Source organism: Vanellus vanellus (genome assembly GCF_965231255.1).
Source record: "Vanellus vanellus genome assembly, chromosome: 12".
NCBI lineage: Eukaryota > Metazoa > Chordata > Aves > Charadriiformes > Charadriidae > Vanellus > Vanellus vanellus.
The window spans coordinates 10,999,578-11,022,811 of NC_138917.1; the positions used below are offsets into that span (position 1 = coordinate 10,999,578).

At 66.0% G+C, this 23,234-nt stretch overlaps 4 protein-coding genes across 4 annotated transcripts in view; 3 read left to right on the plus strand and 1 right to left on the minus strand.

Moving 5' to 3' along the window:
- HAS3 (hyaluronan synthase 3) overlaps positions 1-6,083 on the plus strand; it is a gene marked incomplete at its 3' end in the record, with an annotated part of 43,807 nt that extends 37,724 nt beyond the window's left edge. The window contains exons 2-4 of the mRNA XM_082489358.1: positions 3,760-4,380; positions 4,963-5,064; positions 5,160-6,083. Coding sequence (XP_082345484.1) covers positions 3,760-4,380; positions 4,963-5,064; positions 5,160-6,083 — 1,647 coding nt within the window. The remainder of the gene's footprint in view (positions 1-3,759; positions 4,381-4,962; positions 5,065-5,159) is intronic.
- A 943-nt stretch (positions 6,084-7,026) lies between these two features.
- On the minus strand, positions 7,027-8,605 carry CHTF8 (chromosome transmission fidelity factor 8). The gene is made up of 4 exons (XM_082489394.1): positions 8,549-8,605; positions 8,104-8,136; positions 7,861-7,978; positions 7,027-7,778 (listed from the first exon to the last, which is right to left on the minus strand). Exons 2-4 carry the CDS (start codon positions 8,124-8,126, stop codon positions 7,566-7,568), a joined length of 354 nt encoding a protein of 117 aa, XP_082345520.1. The 5' UTR covers positions 8,127-8,136; positions 8,549-8,605; the 3' UTR covers positions 7,027-7,565.
- Positions 8,606-8,653: 48 nt separating this feature from the next.
- Positions 8,654-13,902, plus strand: UTP4 (UTP4 small subunit processome component). Its single transcript, XM_082489428.1, has 16 exons — positions 8,654-8,863; positions 8,976-9,167; positions 9,272-9,356; positions 9,489-9,578; positions 9,708-9,916; positions 10,139-10,310; positions 10,391-10,482; positions 10,809-10,905; positions 11,300-11,364; positions 11,516-11,638; positions 11,797-11,956; positions 12,262-12,368; positions 12,579-12,674; positions 12,883-13,068; positions 13,235-13,345; positions 13,703-13,902. The coding sequence occupies exons 1-16, from the start codon at positions 8,705-8,707 to the stop codon at positions 13,817-13,819; spliced, it is 2,061 nt and encodes a 686-aa protein (XP_082345554.1). The 5' UTR covers positions 8,654-8,704; the 3' UTR covers positions 13,820-13,902.
- An 806-nt stretch (positions 13,903-14,708) lies between these two features.
- On the plus strand, positions 14,709-23,067 carry SNTB2 (syntrophin beta 2; the record flags this gene model as incomplete). The annotated part of the gene is made up of 7 exons (XM_082489154.1): positions 14,709-15,135; positions 19,247-19,457; positions 19,871-20,081; positions 20,599-20,741; positions 20,969-21,165; positions 21,347-21,528; positions 21,749-23,067. The coding sequence occupies 7 exons, from the start codon at positions 14,709-14,711 to the stop codon at positions 21,839-21,841; spliced, it is 1,464 nt and encodes a 487-aa protein (XP_082345280.1). The 3' UTR covers positions 21,842-23,067.
- Positions 23,068-23,234: the final 167 nt, after the last annotated feature.

Genomic DNA, 23,234 nt, shown 5'->3' on the forward strand with positions numbered 1-23,234 from the left:
GTCCCGTGGGAGGGTGGGCATCAGCCCCCAGGGCTGGCCCTGGCCTTGGGGAGCAGTGGATGGGGATGATGCGCCGGGGTCTCCTGCAACCAAACAGCACCGGGTACCACAGCTGCCCCTGAGGGGAGCTGGGAGGGAGGGGAGGCTCTGCTGTCTGACCCCGCAGTGTGGGCAGCCCAGGGGCTGGCAAGCTGCCTGGCCCTCAGTCAGCACCGCGCTCATACCATGGGGATGCTGGGGGGTCCTGGGGATGCTGGATGGTCCTGGGACTGCCAAGCTGGCTGGCAGCTATTGCACACTTGCTGCTGGGTGGCCATGGGCATGGAGGGAACCTTTCTGGGTGCCAGCCCCAGGCAAGGGATGGGGACAATCCCTGAAGGCAACAGCTGAACCAGCTTCTAAATGATGTGACCATAGCCAAATCTGAGTGATTTTCCGGGGGGTGAGGGAAATGGGCACAGCATTGCCGAGCCTCTGCCCTGCTGGCACTGTGGGGCTGCGGTGCTGGGAGTGGGACTGCACTGGACACCCGTCCTCCTCCGCGGTGCTGGTGGCAGCACAGCACTGCTCACCCTGTGCCCGTTCCCAGGGTCACCCTCATTGCAGGGTTTGAGGCCCCTCCACCACGGCACCAGGAGCCCCCTCCGTGCTAGGGCTGCAGCATGTGCCAGGAGCACGGTCAGGGGCTGCAGGGCACCTAGCTGGGACCACCGCTCGCTGCTGTGTGCTTGGGGACATCCCAGCATTGGGGTCATCCCTCTCCCTCCCCCCAGGGCAGACCCCATGAGTGCTGCAGCACCGTGGGTCCCGCTCCTGCGCTGGGATCTGCTGTGTACCCACCAGGATAGGGGAGCAGGGCTGGGGACGAGGGTGCTGCAGGGTCACACCAGAGGGACACCTTGGGGACCCAGCTCTGAGCCCCTCTCACTGGGCAGCTCCCTCACAACAGGCAGCCCTGGTGGGCTGTGCATGGCTGCAGGTACATGTGTCCCGGCTGCCCTGTGCTGTGCCAGATGGGGTGAGGGGACCGGCACCCATCTTCCCTGTAAGGCTGGGGGTGCCACAGCGTGTCTCCACCCCCAGCAAAGCCACCTGCGCCAGGCCCACACCTTGCCGTGCCGTGCCGTGCCGCGCCATGCCGTGCTGTGCCGCTTGGCCGGGTGTGCATGGACAGCGGGGAGCGCATTGTCCTCACCGGAGAGCAGCGGCAGCCGAGCGCTCCTCCTCACTCGTGCTGCCGCCAGCCCATGCTGGTGCTGGTGCCGGGCTGTGGGCACATGCCAGGATGCTGCCGTGCCAGCTGTGCTTCCCCAGGGCCGGCCGCAAGCAGCAGAGGATGGGTTTTGAATGAAAAGTCTCCTTTGATGCTGCTGGCCGGGTGCTGGCTGTCCGTCCTGCTGCAGGGAACAAGGAGGAGGCTGTGTCGGAGGAGGCAGTTTGGTTTCCACCTTGGGCAGCGCTCCTGCAGCCAGCAGCCGGCCAGCAACGGGGAGCGGCGCCCAGCACGCTGGCCACGCACCAAAAGGTAAGGGGCCACAGGGCAGCCCTGGGGTCGGGTCCCCTCCAAGGGGCACTGGGGAGGGCTGCAGGGTGGGGACACGCTGCTTCTGTCCCCCTCCCTGCTTTCTGCAGACAGGCACCTGCAGCCACCGGGGCCCCGCGTGTGCCCAGCAGCACCGCAGCGGTGGCACAAGCACCACCATGCCAGGTGTGCAAAAACCACCACGCTGGGTTTTGCACCTCCATACCCCATTGCTGCCAGGCTCAGCTGGGCCATGTGGGAGCCCCACCGGCGGTGCTGAAGATCCTGGCATGTCCCTGCCCTGTCACTGCCATCCCCGGGCTCACCAGTCCCCTGGCGCTCACTCTGGGCACTGCTCTGGCACCTATGGCGGGGAGTTTCCAGCCAGCATCACTGTGGTGCCAGGTGTTTCAGCTGACGGGGACGTGCCTGGTTGGGGTGCTCTCGCCAGAGGGATCCCCTTCCCCAGCTCGTGGGGCTGGGAGAGTCCAGGCCTGATCCCGGTATCACCTCGCACCCAGCTCCCAGCCCAGCAGGACATGCTGGTGAGGAACCCTGAAGTGCTGGATTTGAGCCCAAAGCCAAGGCTGCATCTCCTCTGGACTCAGTGTAGTCCCTTCCAGGGCGGGCTGTCCCCTGCCATGAGCCCGGCACAGGGACATTGTGTGTGACCAGCACAGGGTTGCTGTCCCCAGTGTGGCCCTGGTCCTACCCTGGGGACCCACCAGGCCTGGGGACAGGGTGTCACGATGAGGCAGACACCGGGCACCCCCAGGTGGCTTATAGCCATGGGGGAGACACGGTGGCACGGGGAGGTGACATGGAGGGTACATGTGGGTGGGATGAGTGGGGCAGGGGAACAGGGGGAGATGGGGTGGCCCCGGCGGGGTGGCACAGAGGGGACTGAGGTGTCCCCGGGTGGCCCAGTGCTGCTCTGGGTGATGAGCTGTGGCCGGTCCCCGGTGCGGCGCTGTGCCGGTGCCCGCGGTGCCTTACCGCCGCGGCGGGTGATGCCGGTGCCGGGTGATGCTGCTGCCGGTGCCGCTCATCGCTCCCGCAGTGCGGGGATGGGGCCGGTGCCAGGTGTTGCCGGTACCGAGGGGGTCCCCGCGGGCTGCGGGCGGTGTCGGTGTCGGTGCCGGGGGTGGTGGCGGTGCCGGCGGTGCCGGTGCCGGGCGGGGCCCCCCGCGGGCTGCGGGCGGTGCCGGCCCCGCCGCGATATAAAGGGGCTGCGCGGGCCGGGCCGGGCGCACAGCGGCGGCGGCGGCGGCCGGGGCGAGCGGCGGCACCGGCACCACCACGGTGAGTCCCGGTCCCTCCTTTTCCCTCCCGGTCCTGCCGGTGCCGGTACTGGTATCGACTCGGGGCGTCCCCGTGGCGCTACGGGACCGGCCGCGGCCCCACCGAGAGCGTGGAGCCGGCACCGGGGGCTGCGGGGCGGGGGGGAGAGCCGGGGGCTGCGGGTCCCGGTGGGGGGCTCTGAAAGGGGGCGGAGGCTGCCCGTGTGGCGCTGCCGATGGCACGGGGGGTCCCAGGGGCTGGCTCTGCCCGTGGCTCCGCGCGCTGCCTGCACCCCCTTCACGTGTTCATGCACACCCCCCCACCTGCCTGCACCCCCTCACCTGCCCGTGCCCCGCTGCCTGCACCCCCTTGCTTGCAGTGCCCCCCCGCCCCCCCCCCCCGCCGTGCCCCGCTGTGCAGCTCTGCAGTCCCCGCTGCTGCCGGGCGGGAGCGGGTGCCCGCTGCCTGCGCTGCCTGCACTGCCTGTCCCCAGGTCCCCATCCTGCAACGAGGTGGGGGGGTCCGGGAGCTGCCGCCTCCGCTGCCGGAGGTCCCGCCGCAGGCGGTCGGGGTGGCTGGGGGTTCTGGGTGGCCATGCCCAGGAAGGGTCTCTGCCCTGTGAACACCCTGGGGCCGGGTCCCCAGCGTCCCCGTGCCCTTCCCTGTCCTCCAGCCTGGCCCCGCAGCCCGGCCACCACCGGCAGCCTGGGAGCAGCCACATCCCCACTCAGCTGGACGGGGCTGGACTGTGGGATGCTCGGGACCCCAACACCTCTCCCAGCTCTGTGGAGGCACTGGGAAGGTCTCGCCTCCCGGTGACCGGTGAGGGACAGGGTGGCCGTGGGGCAGCAGACAAGTGGAGTCACCCTGCTTTCGCCTTCTGGAGAGCCGGGCAGCAAGTCCTGCTGCAGGCTGTCCCCTTGGTCCTGCCCTGATGCTGCCTAGTCTCCCCCTAGATGCCAGTGAGCCTCTCCACGGCCCTGCGTGTCGTCGGGACCAGCCTCTTCGCCTTGGTGGTGCTGGGGGGCATCCTCGCTGCCTACGTCACGGGGTACCAGTTCATCCACACAGAGAAGCACTACCTCTCCTTTGGGCTCTACGGGGCCATCCTGGGGCTGCACCTCTTCATCCAGAGCCTCTTTGCCTTCCTGGAGCACCGGCGCATGCGGGGAGAGGGGCGGCCAGTGCGGCTGGGGCGCTCGGTGGCCCTCTGTATTGCCGCCTACCAGGAGGACCCTGACTACTTGAAGAAGTGCCTACGGTCTGTCAAGCGCATCGCCTTCCCCGACCTCAAAGTAGTGATGGTGGTGGACGGTAACAGCCCTGATGACACCTACATGCTGGACATCTTCCATGACGTGATGGGCTCTGAGCACTCAGGCAGCTACATCTGGAAGAGCAACTTCCATGCGCGGGGCGAGGGGGAGACAGAGGCCGGGCTGCGGGAAGGGCTGGCCCGTGTCCAGGCATTGGTGCGGGGCACCACCTACTCCTGCATCCTCCAGAAGTGGGGCGGGAAGCGGGAGGTGATGTACACGGCCTTCCGGGCACTTGGAGACTCCGTGGATTACATCCAGGTGGATGCATGGGCTGCAGGGGGGGTGGGATGGGGATATGGGCAGTGAGGACCCTGCATGCATGGCTGGGCGGAGGGGCTGAGGGAGGAGCAGCCCCGTGAGCCCACTGCAGCACCCAGCTGCCTGCCGCTGGATCCGGCCCCATGCACCGGCTGCAAGCCACCAGCACCGGGGTTGGGGGTGAAGTGCCACCAGGGTGGCCCTGCCAGCACTGCTGCCCACCAGGGTTTCACATCACTTCACAACACCTCTTTGGTGCATCCCCTGCCCCAGGCTGATGTCACCCCTTGGGACAGTGTGGCACAGTGTGGGGTGCCAAGCTCCCACGTGTGGGTGAGGGGTGGTGGCCGGAGCAGGTCCCACTGTGGTGCCAGTGGCTGGGGCGCGTGGCGGGGCTGGGTGGCCCGGGGCAGCAGTGGCCGGGCACTGCAGGGCGCTCCGCTCCCTGCCACCGCCTGCCGGTCTCCAGAGCTCTGCCTCGTCTCGCCGGCCATGGCTCGGGCTTGCCCGGCTGCGGGCTGGGCTGTCTGCTGGGCGCGCGTGGGCGGCGAGAGCGGGGCTCGACGTTCCCTCTGCCCCCAGGTGTGTGACTCAGACACAGTGCTGGACCCCGCCTGCACCGCCGAGATGCTCCGCATCCTGGAGGCTGACCCCCGCGTTGGTGGCGTTGGTGGTGATGTCCAGGTACCCCGGGTGTGAGGGAGGGCACCCCAGGGCAACAAGGGTGCCGGGGGGGGGAGTTGCAGTGGTGCTGGGGCTCACATCCATCCCCTCCCCAGATCCTGAACAAGTACGACTCGTGGATCTCCTTCCTGAGCAGTGTGCGGTACTGGATGGCCTTCAACGTGGAGCGCGCCTGCCAGTCCTACTTCGGCTGCGTGCAGTGCATCAGTGGGCCCCTGGGCATGTACCGCAATGCCCTGCTGCAGCAGTTCCTCGAGGACTGGTACCACCAGACCTTCCTGGGCAGCAAGTGCAGCTTCGGGGATGACCGGCACCTCACCAACCGTGTGCTCAGCCTGGGCTACCAGACCAAGTACACGGCTCGCTCCAAGTGCCTGACAGAGACGCCCACCCGCTACCTGCGCTGGCTCAACCAGCAGACCCGCTGGAGCAAGTCTTACTTCCGCGAGTGGCTCTACAACGCTCTGTGGTTCCACAAGCACCACCTCTGGATGACCTATGAGTCAGTGGTGACCGGCTTCTTCCCCTTCTTCCTCATTGCCACCGTCATTCAGCTCTTCTACCGTGGCCGCATCTGGAACATCCTCCTCTTCCTGCTGACGGTGCAGCTAGTGGGCATCATTAAGGCCACTTATGCCTGCTTCCTGCGGGGCAATGCCGAGATGATCTTCATGTCCCTCTACGCCCTCCTCTACATGTCCAGCCTGCTGCCTGCCAAGATGTTCGCCATTGCCACCATCAACAAGTCAGGCTGGGGCACGTCGGGGCGCCGAACCATCGTGGTTAACTTTGTGGGGCTGCTGCCGGTGTCGGTGTGGGTGGCAGTGCTGCTGGGCGGGCTGGCCTACACCGCCTACAGCCAGGACCTCTTCAGTGAGACCGAGGTGGCCTTCCTCGTCTCAGGTGCCGTCCTCTATGCCTGCTACTGGGTAGCCCTGCTCACCCTCTATCTGGCCATTGTTGCCCGCCGCTGTGGCAAGCGGCAGGAGCAGTGTGGGCTGGCCTTCGCTGAGGTCTGACCACAGGGAGCGCTGGGGTGGCCCCATGTAGGGTGACCACTACTGGTCCCCTCCTCACTTGCCACCAGCCCCGGTGCAGCCGGCACTGAGCCGTTGGGTGCTGGGCAGCGCTGAGCGCGCCCACTGCAGCCTTTCTGATCAAGTCTTTTTGTTGTTGTTGTTGTTGTTGTCTTTGTTTTTTCTTATTATTGTCATTTTTCTGTATGAAGTGGGCTGTTGGCTGGGGAGAGGCTGAGCCAGGGCTGCTTGTCACCAGGCTGGGGACAGCCTTGGTGCTGCGAGGGTGACAGCAGTGTTGACCCCCACCCCTCCGTGCCATACTGAGCATCCTGGTGAGCAGTGTGGAGCGCTGCTGGTCAGGCTCCTCCCACCCCATCGCTGCGGCTGGATCCTCCACCCTTCGGTGCTTTCTATGGGGACTTCATGGTCCCGCTCCACGGTGCTATGGCAAAACAGCCCCACACAGCACCATCTCCGTCCGGCGCTGTGCTGGCACTGCTGGCTGGTGCTGCCTGCCTCAGTCCCATGGCCATTGTATGTGCGGGCACGTACCCATGAGGAGCCCCCCCCGGCTCCCTCCAGCCCCTTTCAAGGGGGTCTGGCTGCCCCAGGAGGGCAGCACATCCCTTCAGCTTTGCCAAAGAGCCAAGGGGGGGACCCTGGCATGCAGAAACAGGGGAAACCAAGGCCAAGCCACGGCCCCATCATACCCACCCTGCTGCTTTCCTGGCGTCTGTCTAGACAGCGGGGAGACACTGGGTTTTGGGCTCGGGCATGCAGAGGAGGGTGGGGAAGAGCTGGTTCCCAACCTTTCCCCTCCCCAGGGAGTTCACCCGGTTGTCTCCACTGGGCCCCTTTTTTTTTTTTTTTTTTCAGGGCTTAAAAAACCTTTCTACAACTGAGCATTTAAATTGTTTTGTTTAATTTAATACGAGGTTTTTTAGAAGACTTTTGTAGCTCTTTGGTACTCATACTTATTACTAATTGTTTGTAAATCTATTTATTTTTTAACCTGTGGGTTTTTTTCATATTTTGGAAAAACTGTTTTTATATCCTGACATATTTGTCAAAATAAAGACTTGTACAGAGAGAGCAGTGTGTGGAGAAGGGGGTGGGGGCCCTTGTCCCCCTGTCCTGACACCATGGGGTGAAGCCCATGCCCAGACAGGGCAGGACAGCCCTGCCCAGGCTCAGAGGAGGTTCCTGCCTACCAGGACCCAGTTCACGGGGAATGGCAGCTGGGTTTGTGCCCTAGAGCTCAGCAGCTCTCAGAAATGGAGTCATTACAGAGGAGAAAAAAAGTGACCCAGAAAGGGCTCTGGGTGCCCATACATAGGACCCAACACCCTAAGCTGGCCCAGGAGCCCTCTGGCTGGGGTAGGGACAAGGCCAGGACTGACCCTGGATCCTCCTGAGCCCTGGCTGCAGTGCCCACGGCAATCCTGGCAGCAGCGTGGAGCTCACGGCCGCTAGGCTGAGTCCTCAAATTTTCTTGGGCACATTGGTGATGATGGGCTTGGGACGTGTTTTGAAGAGGAGCTTGGTTTTGATGAGGGCGGTGACAGTGTAGTGGGTGTGTGGCCCTGCAGGGCCGGGCTTGCCAGCCCCCTGCTTCACCAGGACGGCAAAGGGCTTCTCCAGCTGCACCACCTTCCCATAGAGGATGTGGTGGCCCACAATGAGCACAGGAACTCCCTAGAGAGAGAAGAGAGAGGTGGAGGATGAGGGCGGGCAGGGCCAGGGCTGTCCCTGGTAACACAACAGTGGTGTGCCTTACCTCGCGGGTGTAGTGCAGGTCTCCCAAGAGGCTCCCTGCCAGCCCACCACTCTGCCGGGGCTCAACCTCACCCTGCAGCTCCACCAGCACCCACTGCGCCAGGCCTCCAGCACCCCCGCTGTAGGTGAGAGAGGCAGCTTCACCCAGCAGCTCAAACCCTGCCCAGGGCCACGGGCACACAGCCGGACACTGCCAGGGGCAGGATCAGGCCCTCTGGGGCCGTGCAGCCTGCCATGGCCTCACCTGGAGATGACGATCTGCACCATGCTCCGGGTCCTGCAAAGTACCGGGAGAGACACGGTCAGTATGGCAGGAGGACGCGGCAGGCCCTGCTGTGGTGGGAGCCCCCAGCCCCCCTGGGCCCGAGGTTCTCCCCGGTACCCCCCATGCCCAGTCCCCCCTCCTGGGCCCTGCTGCTGCCACCGAGAACCATAGATCCTCATGCCCAGACACGCCTTCCCCCCCCCCCCCCCCGGGCCCTGCAGCCCGCCCCCCCCCCCCCAGCCGCCGCCGCCGCCGTTGCGCGGGGCGCTGGTGCCCTCCAGCGGCTCCGGTGGTGCGGCACCGGGCCGGGGCAGCCGTGCCGAGCCGCTCTGCGGGCTGGACCCCTCCCGCCTCCCACTCCCGGCCCAGCCCCGGCCGTTCCCCGGCTCCCCTGGCTCGCTCCCCCGGCCCGGCCCGGAGCCACCTCCCCGCAGCGCCCGAATCTCCCGCCGCGCCGTGCTTCTGCTTCCGCTTCCGGTCCCGCCCCCACAGACCACTTCCGGTTCCTGGTGCGCCGCGCGCACGTGGGGTCTGCGCGGGGCGGAGCGGGAGCGGGGCCGGGGCCCGGGCCCGGTGCGGGATGGGGGAGTTCGAGGTGCACCGTGTGCGGTTCTTCGGCCTGGTGCCGGCCGGCGTGCGCTGCCTGGCCTGTCAGCCCCGCGGCGGCCGCTTGGCGCTGGCCCGCACCGACGGCGCCGTCGAGGTCTACAACTTCGCCGCCAACTACTTCCAGGAGAAGGTAAGGGGGGCGGGCCAGGTCGTACCGGGTCGTACCGAGCTGTACCGGGCCGTACTGGGCCTTACCGAGCCGTACCTGGCCGGGCGGCGGGGTAACGGGCATCCCTCCCCAGGTCATTCCCGGGCATGAGGCCCGGTCGGTGGAAGCGCTGTGCTGGACGGTGGGAGACCGGCTCTTCGGGGCCGGCCTCGGCGGGGAGATCATGGAGTACGACCTGGCACGGCTGTGCGTGGCCCACACCGTCGATGGCTGCGGAGGACCCATCTGGAGCATGGCGGCCAACAGCAGCGGCACGCAGCTGGCGGTGAGTGCAGCCGGGACTGGCACCGGCACCGGCACCGGGATGGCTCTTCCGCCCTTGGGGAGGGCCTGCCCGCCCCGCTGGGGCTGACCACGGGCCTCCCGCAGATCGGCTGTGAGGACGGCTCTGTTAAGCTCTTCCAAGTTGTGCCTGGGGGTATCCAGTTTGAGCGGAACCTGGACAGGCGGAAAGGTGAGTTGGGGAGGACTCGGTGCTGTGGCGACATCGTCCCTCTGTCCCTCCTATTTGTTCTGGCTGCCCTGGTCTCAGTGACTGAGGGGCTGTGAGTCCACAGAGTCACATCTGGAGCTTTCTTCCCCACAGGCCGCATCCTGTGCCTCTCCTGGCACCCGTCGGACACGCACATAGCAGCCGGCTCTATTGACATCTTCCGCGTGTTTGACGTCTGTTCAGGTAACTTGTTCCCTGGGAGGTGACCTCAGCCTGTCCCCTGTTTTTTGCCCTGGGGACTGTCAGCATCAGCCCATCCCATACTTTAGGAGGATCCCTTTGTCACCACTAACTGATATTCCCCCATCTCAGGCCAAACCATCCAGAGGATCATGGTGAACTACCATGTGCACAAGGTGAAGCGTGAGTGTATCGTGTGGAGCATTGCCTTCCTCTCGAATGGCACTGTCATCACCTCGGACTCCTTCGGGAGGGTGCAGTTCTGGGACTGGGAACGAGGGACATTGCTGGAGTCCCACACAGTCAGCACCTCGGCCGTCCTCTCGCTGTCTGTGTCAGAGGTAGGTGAGCCTCCCCTGAGTCCCCCCAAGGCAGCTGGGGCCCGTCTGGGCTCCTGTGTGCTGGGCCAGAGGCACTCAGGCAGGAGCTGCCTGGCTCGCTGCCTTTGGGCAGGCAGGGGCAGGGCTGGGAGGGAGGCTGCTGGTCCCTGCCTGCCTCGTGGTGCTGCGCTCTTGTTCTTCCCAGTCTGCGCCTGCAAACCCCAGCCCTATTTCTGTCGCTAGAAGGAGGACAGCATCATCGTGGGCACCTCGACTGGGGCCACCTACCAGTTTCAGCTGCTGCCAGTAAAGATGGGCAGCCTGGAGAAGCGCTGGGTGCGGACGAAGCCCTTTCAGCATCACACCCATGATGTGCGAGCTGTGGCACACAGCTCGACAGCTCTCATCTCTGGGGGTAGGACTGGCCATGGTCACAAGGAGGGCTTGGGTCTCTCCCCCTAGTTCCGGTTCGGCTGACCTCTGCTTGGCTTCCAGGCCTGGATGCCCAGCTGGTGATCCGCCCGCTGATGGAGAAGATGCAGAAGAAGGGCTACGACGCAGTGCTCCGCAAATTCACCTTCCCCCATGTGAGTGCTGCTCTGAGGGGGGGGGGTCTCATGCCTGGCGAGGCAGGCTGGCAGGGCTGGCTCTTCCTACTGGAGAAAGCTGGTCCTCCCTGCCCTGCTGGGTCCCCTCCCTGGCCCTGACACGTCTGGAGCGGGCGAGTGATAGAAGTTGGCAAGCTCGTCTTACTGGTCCTGCTGGGTCTCCATCTCTGGGCTCCTATCCCACGGGACCCAGTCCTTCCTCTCTCCTGCCCTGAAGTCTCTGGCACCCCAGGGCATTTCGGGTTTGGCCCAGCCCTTTCTGCCAGGCTGTGGGTTTATGACAGTCTGCCTATTTCTGCATGTAGCGACGCCTCGTCTCCTGTGCCAGGAAAGCCCGTCTGCTCCTCTTCCAGTTCTCCCAGCACCTGGAGCTCTGGAGACTTGGCTCCACCGATGAGACCGGTGAGTCGCAAGGCCTAGCTCTCCAGTACAAACCCTGTGGCAGAGCCCGTGCGGCCTGCAGGATTTTGGGCATGAGCTGTCCTGCGCTTGGGCAGCAGAGGGGTGTTTTAGCACAGGACCCTTCCTCCCCGCAGCCCTGTGTTGGCGTGGTGGCCAGGAACAGGGCCGTGTTTCCCAGCACAGCGTGTGCCTGGGCATGGGCTGCATGGCCGGTGCAAGGCTGCGTTCGTGCTTCCAGCAGAGGTGGGCCAGGACCTGGGGAGTTCAGCCTTGGGGGAGGTTGGGGAAGGGTCTGGGCTCTCCCTTGGGCTTTGCTCCCCTGGGATCCCCTGCTGCTCAACAGGATCTGTGTTTTTCCCCCACTGATGGGGCACGTGTTTTTTTGTCATCCCAGGAAAGGATGGTGAGGTCCTTCCCTTGCGCCGCATGCCTGAGCACCTTGTGCAGCTCAAGAGCAAGGTAGGGCTGAGCCAGGGCCAGGTCCGCCCTGGTGCTTGACCCACCCCAGGCCGGGGCTTAGCTGCCTCTGCTCTCCCTCTGACAGCTGAGCTGTGTGTGCCAGGCTGCCAGGAGATCTTATGGGCCCCACTCAGCCCCTCTGCGTTTCCAGGGTCCAGAGCACATCTACTGCAGCTGTGTCTCACCCTGTGGCAGTTGGGTTGCCTACTCCACAGCCTCCCGCTTCCACCTCTACCGAGTGCAATACGAGGGCGATGGTGTCAGTGTCAAGAAGGTGAGGAGGGCGACAAACCGTCCCACTGCCAGGGAGGGTGGTGGGTGGCTGCGTGGTCCCGGTGGGCTGGCACAACCAGCATTCCTCATGAGCTGACACACAGGGAGCAAGGACGGCAGTGGTAGGTGGCTGCCAGCGCTGCGTTTTCCCCCTTCAAGGTCCCCAGAGTGCCCAAGCTGCTGCTCCCAGCCTACCAGCTCCAGTTCTCCGCCGACTCCGGCAGCCTCATCGTCGCCTCGGCTCGGGGCTCTGTCCACGTCCTCCAGCTGCTGGAGTCGGGGGGCTGCAAACACCTGCACACGTTACGGCCGCCCTCAGGTTCGGGCTGGTAGGGAGCCGGGTGGGTGCTGAGGGTCCCTGGGCTCAGAGTCCCATCCCTGCTGTGAGTGCAGAGGGGTGTACAGGGCCAAGTATGTCCCCCCTTTCCTGCCCTGGGGTTTGTGGGTCCTTCCACCCTGGCAGCCTCTGCCCTGTGTTTTTGTCAACCTTGAGCCCTGACACGGAGTGGGGGGGGGGAGCTGGGGCAACCAGACTGGCAGGGGCTGCGTGGGTCTGGATGTCCCTTGGGGGTGGGGCTTGGAGGCCTGAGCACCCTTTACAAGCCGGTGAAGGTGTTTCTGCAGGGTGCCCCGAGGCCGTTTACCTGCTGGCAGTGAGCGCAGATGGGCACTGGTTGGCCGCAGTCGGTGGGGACTGGGTAGTCCACATCTACAACCTGAAATGCTTCAAGGTAGGGGCAAGTGTCAGAGGGTGCTGCAGGAATAGACCCTGCTGCCCTCCTGCCTTGGGGGGCTGGGTGAGGGTGGGCTCAGTGCATGGGACCCCTCCCCAGAAGCGATTGCTGTGTCCCGGGAGCAGGGCTAGGGGTGGGTCTGTGGGAAGGGGGGGTCAGAGGTGGCCCCAATTGCTCTCATCAGCGTGCTGTCCTCTTGCCTTGCAGCATCACTGCACGGTGCCCACATACAGCTGCGCAGTGACAGCCCTCGCCATACACCCCGTCACCAACAACCTTGTTATCGCCTACTCGGACCAGCAGGTAGGAGCTCTCCGGGTCACAGCCCTCATGGCCCTGGTCCCTTTCCCGTGGCTCTCTCCTTGGCCCTTGGCCCTTTTCTGGCTGCCACCGCTTGGCAGGAGAGCTGCGACTTGTGGCCTGACTAGAGCAGGGGGCTGCCTGTGTGCTGGCATGGGGGTGATACTGGGGAGGACCAGACCTCATGAGCCGCCCTGTCTCCCCTCTCCAGCTGTTCGAGTTCAGCATCCCCGAGAAGCAGTACACGGCCTGGAGCCGCATGGTGCAGAACTGTGGGCTGCACAAGGTCTGGCTGGAGCGGGACACACCCATCACCCACATCACCTTCAACCCCAAGAACCCCTCACACATCCTGCTCCACGACATCTACATGTTCTGTGTCCTCGACAAGTCCCTGGTGAGCCTGCGTGCCTGGTCGGGAGGGCTGGCTTTGTGCCCAGGGCAACTCCCCTGCCTGTCCCCGCTGTCCCCATCCACCTGGGAGCAGAGGGAGGGTTGTGTGGTGCCGAGGCGGCGGTGGTGGTCCAGGTGGCACTGATGTGTGCCGTGCGCTCTCCTCGCAGCCCTTGCCGGACAACAGTGCCCTCCTGATGAATCAGAGCACCCTGAAGCAGCTCCCAGAGACTGCCAGGCAACGGCAGCTTCATGCCTTCAAGATCTGTAAGAAGTTCCAGGTGGGTGACGGTGTCACTGGGCATGTGCTGTGTTGAGGTGGGTGGACGGGGGGGGGGGGTGCCCTGCACCTGTGTCCTCACCAACTCTTGTGCCCAGTCACTCCTGGTGCTGTACCAGTGCCGGGCACTCAAGTAGCAGAGCTCGGTCTTGGTTCCTGTCATGGTGCAGCCCCTTGCTGTGATCTCATGGGCTCCGATTGCGCAGCATCTCCTGCAGCGCATCCCCCAGGCGATGCCCCTGGTTATGGCTAAGTGGGAGCTGGCTGCAGGGCAGTGCTACGCGGCTGAACCTGGCAAGCTGAGGCACAGGGGGCCCAGCACCCCGCTCTCATCTCGGGCCCCCTCCCTGCCTCACAGCCCTTGCTCTTCGCGGATCTGCTGGACGAGAACTGCCTCGTGATGGTGGAGCGGCCCATCATGGACTTCAAGACTCAACTGCCACTGCCTGTCCAACAGAAGAAATTTGGCACCTGAGAGCAGAACGAACTGCTCCGGCCACAGAAACTGTGTGTGTTGTTTTCCTAGGGTGCTGTAGGAATAAAACCTGCTGTTCTCTATGGTTGCGGGCTCAGGGCTCGTCCTTGCCCTGTGGGGCTCCCTGGTGTCTGAGCAACAGGTCAGGTCGCTGCTGGCCTGAGCATGAGAACACAGCCACCTTGTTGGCCTCCTGTGTTGGGACCATGCCCTGGGGCTGCGGGTACAAGGTGGCACCACAGATCTCCTGCCTTCTCGCTGCTGGCTCTGCTGGCCAGCGTCGGGCCCCGGTGTTGGCTTCTCTCCCCCCGTGCCCACCAGCAGCTGGGTGGGTTGGTGGGGCAGGGGACTTCCATCCCTTACTGAGCTTCAGGCCAGGCTGAAGGCTGGCAGTGCTGGCAGGACAGAGACAGCATGGCTGTACCTGCAGGGAGGGGGATTTGGGGATTCCGCATGCTTTCCTTTCCCCGTACCCCCCACCTTGCACCCCCAAAGGACTTCTCCCCAGCCCAGAGGGAGGAGCTCGGGGAAAATTTGGCCATTGGGAACGGCTGCCGCCTCCTTCCCCTAAAAATAATATAGGCGGGGAACGGGGCTTTAGGCAGAACCCGGGAAATGGAGCGCGGGGCGGGAAATGGAGCGCGGTGCGGGGCTTAATCGCCCCTCCCTCCGGCGCGACCAATCGCAGCAGTGGCGGCTGTGCCGCCGCTGCTGCGATTGGTCGCGCCGGAGGGAGGGGAGGGGCGTCCTAGCCCCGCCTCTCCCTTACCGCGGAGCCTACCGCAGCGCGCCATGCGGGCGGGGGCGCGGCCTTAGCGCCACGCCCCTCCTCCAGACTCCGCCCCTTCTCCCGGTGCTCGGCGGCGGCGGCGGCGGCGGCGGCGGCGGCATGGCCGTGTGGACCCGCGCTTGCAAAGCGGGGCTGCTGGAGCTGCTACTGCGGGAACGTTGGGTGCGGGTAGCGGCGGAGCTGAGCGGCGAAGCGCTGAGCCTGACGGCGGAACCGGGAGGCGGCGAAGCGGCGGTGCTTAACGGCGTGGTTAACGGCAACGCGGAGGCGGCGCCCGGTTGCGTGCGGAGGGTGCGGGTGGTGAAGGCGGAGGCGGGAGGGCTCGGTATCAGCATCAAGGGAGGTCGGGAGAATCGTATGCCGGTGCTCATCTCGCGTATCTTCCCGGGGCTGGCGGCGGAACGGAGCGGGGCGCTCCGTCTGGGCGACGCCATCCTCGCCGTTAACGGCGTCGATCTCCGGGATGCCACCCACGATCAAGCCGTCCAGGCGCTGAAGCGAGCCGGGAGGGAAGTCATCCTCGAAGGTACGGACTAACCCCGCCCCGTCCCCGGTACCAGCCCCGGTGCTCCCTCTCTCCTCTCCCGGCTGACCCCCGCCCCATTACGGGATCCTATGACACCTCCCTGCCTCTGTCACGGGGTCCCGGAATCCCTTTGCGGCCCCTTTTCCGATTGTGGAACACGGGTCCCCCTACCCCACCCCGGTCACATGTGTGTCCCCCCAAAACCCCCAACCCCGCTGCTGTGTCCCAGTGTGCTGTGGGGACAGGAGTGTCCCCTCCGTGGCCAGGGTGCTCCTGCTTACGACGGGACGGGGACCCATCCCAGCTGGGGACCTCTGCTGACTGTGCCCCCCGGGACTGACCCGGGGTCTCCCAGCTGCGGTATTCCCCCCCAGGTCAGGGTGTACCCCGTGGCAGCTCCGGGGATGGAGCCCCCGGGGTGCGTGCTTGTGCCACCCGAGTCCCCAGGGAGGGCTGTGTCTCCTTAGGTGGTGGGTTTCAGGTCTGCCCGTGTCTCCGTGGGCTCCGTGCCCGTGGTGCAGCTGGCTTGGGGTTGTCCTGGTGGAGCCGCCGGCTCCTGCCCGACCTGTTTCCCGGCAGCCCGACAAGCTCGGGCAGGACCCGCCTGGCCCAGCAGCGTATGGCACGGGGCTCGTGCCGTGGGGTGTTGTGCCCCAGGCAGCCGGGAGGCCGCAAGCCCCCCATACCGTGGATCAGGGTGGCCCATGCAGGTCCGCGGTGCCACACATGCTGTCCTGGTGTCCTGGCGAGGCTGTCTGTCTGCTGGTGCATGGGGCTGCTCTGTGGATGTGGCTGTGCCTGCCTGGGCTGGACTGAAGCTGATGGCGAGTGCTTCCATTCACCCACCTGCTCCTGGGTGGGCGGGTGGGCTCCCTGGCAAGGCAGCAGCTGGCCCGGGGTGGCTCTATGTGGCCCAGCTGTGGCTGGAGGTCTGTGGGGGGCCAAGGTGGAGCCGTGGCATTGGGTTTGGCTCTTAACCACCCAGCTGGTTGGGGTCTGCTGTCGGAGGCAGCAAGAGTCCCTATGGCTCCCCCATGCCGGATTTGCCATCTTCCCCCTGCGTCCCTCCCCCGGCTCCTGTCTCATGCCGCCCGACCATTTGATCCTGTCCCGCAGGAGCTCCGGCCCCGTGGCCTGTTTGTCCCTCGCTTCCGCCATGGGCACGGGTGTCACAGCAGCCACCCTTCCCTTCCCGTCAGGGCTGTGAGTCTCTTCATCTGAGGGCTGTAGCTGCCCCGTGGCCCGGGGGGACCGTCCGGTGTCTGGCTGGCAACTGCAGGCCCCGGAGAGGAGCTGGGGAAGACCTCAGCGGCACCATCCCACCCCATCCCTCCTCGCCAGCCCCTGGAGGTGCAGCTGCCCCTGCAGGCAGGGATGGTGGGCAGGTGCCAGGGCTGGTGGTGGAGTGTGGGAGCACCAGCCCCGTGCTGGCGTCCCGGTGGGGCTGTCAGCCCCTGCCCTGGGTGCTGGGTTTGGCCGCAGGGACCCATGCCGGCTGCTTTCCTCCCAGGGTACCCGCAGGGACAGGGCACGCTGGGGGAAGGGAATCCTTCCGCCTCTGTGGGGAAGCTGTGGGCAGAGCTGCTGGCCGGCGGGCACACGGGCAGGCCCGGCGGCCGGCAAAGAGGGAGGCTGGTTGCAAGAGCCAACGCACATGCAAATGTGGGGAAACCTCTGTGGTGTTTCCCCTCCAGGTGCCAGGGGCAGGAGGGGGCTCTGGCCCCAAGGACAGACTGATGCTGTCCGGGCAGTGCGCAGGGACTCGGCCTCGGCAAGGCCAGGGCTAACCCGGAATTACCGTGCAACCAGAGCAGCCACCTTCCTGCGGCAGGTCGGGTGAGGGGTGCAGGCGGCGGCCGGGTTTCCTTTGCGGTGAGCGCGTAGGCAGGGCAGCAGCAGCTGTGCCGGGACGGCTCTGCACCGGCCGCCGGCTCACCAGAAGCAGGAGAGATGGTTGCAGGTGCCACCACACTGGTCACAGTTTTTGCGCCTGCCGGTATGGGGTGCTCTGTGCTACTGCGTGTGCCGTAGCTGCGTCCCCCTGAAAGCAGGGAGACGGATCTGCCACCGTCCCCATCGGCAGCCACGATCCCACTCATCTGCTCAATGCTGGGGTGCGATTCCCACGGTGGCCGAGCTGGTGCAGCCTGGCAGCAGCTGCCTGCTGATCCCAGCCGCTGCTGAGAGCCACCGGTGTGGCCACGGCCCCGCCGAGCCCACAATTCTCCTGCAGCACCCTGGCATGGCACTCAGGCTCCCGCACCGCCGGCTGCATGGCTCGGCCTCTTGCTCTCCCTGCTCCAGGGGCTCTCGGCAAGCCTGGTCGTCAGGGAGCTGGTGGCCGTGGCCTGGCAGAGGTCGGCACTGGCACCGCAGACCGGCAGCACCGTGGGCTGGAGCCTTGCGGGGGCCAAGCTCCTGGCCAGTGCTGGAGGCAGCTGCCCACATCTGGCAAACAGCTGCCGAGTGGCCCCGTAGCAGGAGCTGCCGCCTCTGCCACTGCCCTGCGGCGCTGCCCTGTCCTGCCCGGCCAGGCAGTGGGATTAGGGGTACGCGGGGACGGCGGTAATCCCGGGATCAGCGCGGCGGGAGGCTAATATTAACTCGTTTGCTGCCCGCACAAGGACAAGTGCCTCGTGGCAGCACATCCCCACCCCGTTGCGATGCTCGGCTCAGCAAATCCGGCCGGAGGGCGGGGGGCCAGCCTGCCCGCTCCCCATCGCTGTGCCGCGGGCAGGCGTCAGCCCCCGCAGTGGGGGGGATTTGCGGTGGGTGAGCCCGGGGCTGCGGCGGGCGCCTGCCCACGGGGTCCAGCAGCAGCACGACCGGCCGAGAGCGGGACATGGGCCCCACCACCACTGTCATTCCCGCTCCAGCAAAGCACTGGTGGGCCCGGTGGCCTGGCTGCGGTGGGGTGTTCACTTTCTGCGAGCAGCGGGGAGCTTCACTTCAGGGCGGATTACAGCTTATTTGCTTTATTTTGTTTGTTTTCAACTCTCCGCTGCCTCAGGGGTGTGGACGTTGCTGTTCCCGGCGCGTTCCCCCCGGCTAAGGGGACGGGGCTGCTGGGGCTCGGCGCAGGCAGGCCGCTCTCACGGCATGCGTGCCGGCAGGGGAGCGGTGTCCGGATGGGGGGGCGGCGGGCAGGGGTCCAGCGCCGGCTGCAGGCGCCGCGTCCCAGGCTGCTGTTGGCACTCGCTCGCAGCTTTCCTGCCTGGCCGAGCACGTCGTCCCGCGCGGCCTCATCCCCGCTCTGGCAGGCGGCTCTGCTGACGTTCCCTGACATCTCGAAGGCGTTGGCTCTCCCCGAGCGCGGTGGCTGATGCAGCAACTGGCGCTGGTGAGCCCACGGTGGCACCATGGGCTGGGTGAGCCGGGCTCCCTGGCTCCAGCTCCTGCTTACCCCATCCGGAGCTGGGATGGGTTCTGGGGTGCCGGCGCCTCACTGGGGCTCTGCTTTGGCTGCGCTGGGTGGTACTCGGGGAGGGATGGTCTGGGGGGAATAGGAGTCGGTGCCTCCTTCCTTCCTGCCCGGCCTGGAGAGGAGCATGGAGCCGGGATGTCCTGGCTGCAAACCCTCCTCCTCCTCCTCCTGCGGAGGCAGGCTGCTGGCAGGCGTGAGCCACAGCCTGGGGTCAGCCCGCCGTCAGCCCCTGCGGTGCTGGAAACTTGGCTGGTGCTGTCCTCGCAGCGCGGCGGCCGGGGCGGGTCAGGATGGGCTGCAGCCTGACCTCCTGTCCGGCCCCATTGTGCTGCGCCGCCTTCCCTTTCCTACGCCCGCGACGGCAACGGGGATGAGCCGCCAGCGCCTGTCCCCGGCTTGGGACACCTCTGTCTCGGGGCAGGGTGGGACTTTCTGGGCCATTTCCCGGTCCCCGAGGCTCTCCAGGGCTGCTGCACACCCCGGGGCGGGAAGGCAGGGTACCCCCTTTCCTGCTGCCCACCCTCTGCCAGCTCCCCGGTGCTGCTCAGGGGGGTCCCGCAACCCCCCATGCATTCCATGGGGGACAAGACACCCCCGCAGTCAGAGCATCCCTGGGGTGCAGGGTGGTGGCATAGGGGCACAGGACCCCTGCCTAGCCCTGATGTGTCCTCTACTCCCCATCTCCAGTGAAGTTCATGCGGGAGGTGACCCCCTACATCAAGAAGCCCTCGCTGGTGTCGGACCTGCCGTGGGAGGGGGCTGCCCCGCAGTCACCCAGCCTGAGCGGCAGCGAGGACTCGGGCTCCCCCCAGCACCAGGGCCCCCGCGACCGCAAGGTGATCCCTCTGAAGATGTGCTTTGCCGCCAGGAACCTCAGCATGCCCGACCTGGAGAACAGGTGAGGGCAGGGGCTGCCATCACAACCCCCCACCCCAAGCCTGTTGGTTGCTGGTATGGGGGGCCCCGTTCCCCACAGACCCCCTGGGACAGGGCTGGGGGCTGCCCCTCACTGCAGCCATGACGTCCCGCTTCCCCCACTGAGCTGTGAAAGGGAAGTCTGGGGGGGTTCACCATGGCCAAGGCTGTGCCGTGCCCCCCCCCTCCCCCTGATCCCCCAGGGTGGTGGACATCTTCCCCTGCCTACAGAAAAGGGGGCCCTGCAAATCCCCCCAGCTTTCTTGGCTGGCACCAAACCATGCTGACGGCTCTCTGGCATGGCCGGAGCCCCAAACCAGTGTGGCCAGTTTGCCGGGTTGGGCACGGGCAGGGGCACACCGCTCCCGTCCCACCCAGCGCCGTGTCCCCTCGCAGGCTGATCGAGCTGCACTCGCCGGACAGCAGGAACACCCTGATTCTGCGCTGCAAGGACACGGCAACGGCGCACTCCTGGTTCACGGCTCTGCACGCCAACATCACCGCCCTGCTCCCCCAGGTCCTGGCCGAGCTCAACGCCATGCTGGGCACCGGTGGCGCTGCAGCCGGCAGCAGAGAGGTGAAGCACATCGCCTGGCTGGCAGAGCAGGTATGTGCCACGAGGGCTGTGCTGAAGATGCTGTTCTGGGGACTGGCGTTGTCCTCAGGGACAGTAGCACCAGTGGGGCTGTGGTGGCTGCCAGAGAGCCCTGCCACCAGCCTGGGCGCTGGGCTCTGCCACCCTACTGTCCCCTGGCTGGCCAGCTGCCCGGTGAAGGCAGCGCTTCCCGTGCCCTCAGCCCCCTCTCCCGCTGGGATTTCCCGGTTGGAGATGCTCATCACCCCCTCGTTCTTCCATGAATTCGCTGCCCAAGATCTACAGCCTGCCTGGGCACCGCAGTAGGCTTGGCTCCAGGAAAGAGGGGTTCCTGGGGGCTGCTCATGGTGCGGCTTTCCAGGATGGCCACTCTTGGCAGCACCTTGTATGGTTTTGTGTGGCTGCTGCCGAGAGCCCAGAAACGCAGAACTATTGCCTTGGGGCCAGCCCAGCCACGGTTGCAGGGATTGGGGTGCCCAGGCAGCGGCGGGCGCCTGCCAGCCCTGGTGCCCCTCACCCTCTCTTCCAGGCGCGACTGGATGGAGGGAGGCAGCAGTGGCGGCCGGTCCTCATGGCGGTGACGGAGAAGGACCTGCTGCTGTACGACGGCATGCCCTGGACCAGGGATGCCTGGGCCTCCCCCTGCCACAGCTACCCGCTGGTGGCTACCAGGTGGGTCGAGGGGGGCCTGGATCCGTCGGCCCGTGTCCTCCAGGGACCGGCTCCCACCAGCTGCATCCAGCTCCTCCGCTCATGCCTTGGCTCTGCCTTTTGCTGGAGCAGGGAGGGGGGAGACCCCAAAATGCTGATGTGCATGGGGTGGCGCAGTGCTGATGTGGTGGTGGCACTACCGTTGTGCCCCTGACCCCCACCCCCCTCTATCCGTTCCTCCCCTCCAGGCTGGTCCACTCAGGCTCAGGCCGCCGCTCGCCTGCCCTGGGCTCCGAGCTCACCTTTGCTACCCGGACGGGCTCTCGCCAGGGTGTGGAGATGCACGTCTTCCGCGTGGAGACCCACCGGGATCTCTCCTCCTGGACACGCGTCCTCGTCCAGGGCTGCCATGCTGCCGCTGAGCTGATCAAGGAGGTGTCTGTGGGTGAGTGCTGGGGGGGTGGAGAGACCCCCTGGGGTTCCCCCCTTTCCCTCCCCAAGGCTCTGGGGTGCCGGCAGGGTGAGGGCACAGCGGGACCTGGGTGGCCCAGTGGGAACCTGCACCCTGGGGGGGTCTCACAGGCAGCATGGTGGGCAGGGGGGCTGAGCCCTGCCCGTGCCCGCAGGCTGCACGCTGGGGGGGCAGGAGGTGCAGCTCTCCATCCACTACGAGGGCGGCTTCACCATCTGCCGGGAGGAGCCGGGCGGAAGCGTCCTCTTCCGTTACCCCTATGAGAGGCTGAAGATGTCGGCAGACGACGGCATCAGGACCCTCTACCTGGACTTCGGGGGCCCAGAGGGGGAGCTGGTGAGGAGGGGGCAGCTGGGCTCACCCCCTGAACTGGGGGGGGTCTTCCACCAGGGGTGGCTCCTGCGTACCCCCATCCCCGCAGCATTACAGCTGCCTGGAGCCGCTGGGTACTGCTGGTTGGGAGCCTCCAGCCCCATCTGCAAGACCCCCTGGTGCCCCCCACAGGGTTTGGTATGCTGGGTTGGGGGCTGATGCTGCTCTCCATTTCTCCCTCCAGGCGCTGGACCTGCACTCCTGCCCTAAGCCCATCGTCTTCATCCTGCACACCTTCCTCTCGGCCAAAGTCACCCGCATGGGGCTGCTGGCGTAGGTGGGGTCCCCACCCACCTCCCCCCATTGGAAACCAGCTGGGGAAAGCGGAGGGACCCCCTCCCATCGCCCCTCCTGCCCCACCAGTGCCTTGCCAGGGCCGGGACTCACCGCCCTGAGAGCCGCCGAGGATATGGCAGGACGGCTGCTCTGGGAGGGGGTGAGCCTCTCCTCCTCCACACCAGCGGTCCTGGCCCCCCTGCTGCCGCAGGGGTTGCTGGGGCACAGACACCAGCTTTAATCCCCCTGGGCCGGAAGCCATTGCCAATCTCACCGCCTGTGCCTTGGAGTGGGGCCAGGCTGGTCCTTCCCCGCATTGGGGGACCCCAGGTGTTCCCCCACTCGCGTCAGGGGGGAACCAGCACCCTCTATGCCTTGGGGCTCCCCCGCAAAGGGGGTCATGTTGTCCCTTCATGGGATGGGGCTTGGGCTGCAAGTCCCCCCCCCCATTGCTGCAGCACAGGGTCCCCTTGCCCCACTCAGGGTGGGGGACACACACTTGTCTTACTTGGGGCACTCATGGGTACAAAAGGGGCTGCCCTGAGCCCCCGGGGCGCTCATCCCTGCAGCATACCCTGGGCTGCAGGGCTGGGGCAGGCGCAGCAGTGAGCCCCCAAACCTCCCAAAGCCAGAAAACAAATATTTTGTCTCTGCTGCCGAGGGGCTGGGGCTGCCTAGGGAGCCCTGCTCCCCCCCACAAACTGTGTTGCCCCACAGGTCCCCCCCAGATGCTGCAGCCTGTGCCCCCTCCCCCCGGCCTGGGAGCTGCTATGTGGGTCTGTCCCTGTGCTGCTGGGGGGCTCGCAAGCCCCTGAGGGTTTTGGGGCAGGACATGTAGATTGATGCACTTTCGCTTTTTGTACTTTCCCTCCCCACCCAGAGGGGGCAGCTCCCGCACCCCGGGGTGCTGGGGGGAGCCCTGGGCACGGCGGGAGCGGGATCCCCCCCAGGGATCCCCCCCTCCCGGCTGAGGCCCCATTACCCCCTCAGCCAAACTTCTCTGCACATTTTTCTGCTTCCCGTGGGGCTGTGCCGGCCGGGGGCCGGGGGGTGCTGGGGGGGTCCCAGGGGATGCCATGGGGTGCCAGCCCTGAGCCTGGGGTAGTGACTTGCACACAAGCACTACAGGTCCCGATCCCCCCGCCCCCCACCGGCCCTGGGTGCCGTGCGCTCCTTCTATTTTTGTATTCTTTGTAAATCGCTATTTATATCAGATATTGCCTTTTCTGGGGTCTCTGAGTCTCACTCTGGGGGTGACTGGGGGGGCGTGGTGTGTGTTGCAGTGTGTGTGTGTGTCTGCCTGGGGGGGGGGCAGTTAATTCCCAGTGCAGCACATGCAAGGGGGTGTGGGCAGTGCTGGGCTGCCCAGTACGAGAGAGACTGGGATGTACTGG

What these genes read in the sequence shown, in the direction of transcription:
- CHTF8 (XM_082489394.1), bottom strand. Translation starts at nt 8,126, where the DNA reads ATGGTGCAGATCGTCATCTCCAG. An exon ending in GTGCAGATCGTCATCTCCAG is followed by an intron (nt 7,979 to 8,103) that starts GTGAGGCCATGG and finishes TCTCACCTACAG; the next exon opens with CGGGGGTGCTGGAGGCCTGG. An exon ending in ACCTGCACTACACCCGCGAG is followed by an intron (nt 7,779 to 7,860) that starts GTAAGGCACACC and finishes TTCTCTCTCTAG; the next exon opens with GGAGTTCCTGTGCTCATTGT.
- UTP4 (XM_082489428.1), top strand. Translation starts at nt 8,705, where the DNA reads ATGGGGGAGTTCGAGGTGCACCGTGTGCGGTTCTTCGGCCTGGTGCCG. An exon ending in ATGGTGTCAGTGTCAAGAAG is followed by an intron (nt 11,639 to 11,796) that starts GTGAGGAGGGCG and finishes TCCCCCTTCAAG; the next exon opens with GTCCCCAGAGTGCCCAAGCT. An exon ending in GTGTCCTCGACAAGTCCCTG is followed by an intron (nt 13,069 to 13,234) that starts GTGAGCCTGCGT and finishes CTCTCCTCGCAG; the next exon opens with CCCTTGCCGGACAACAGTGC.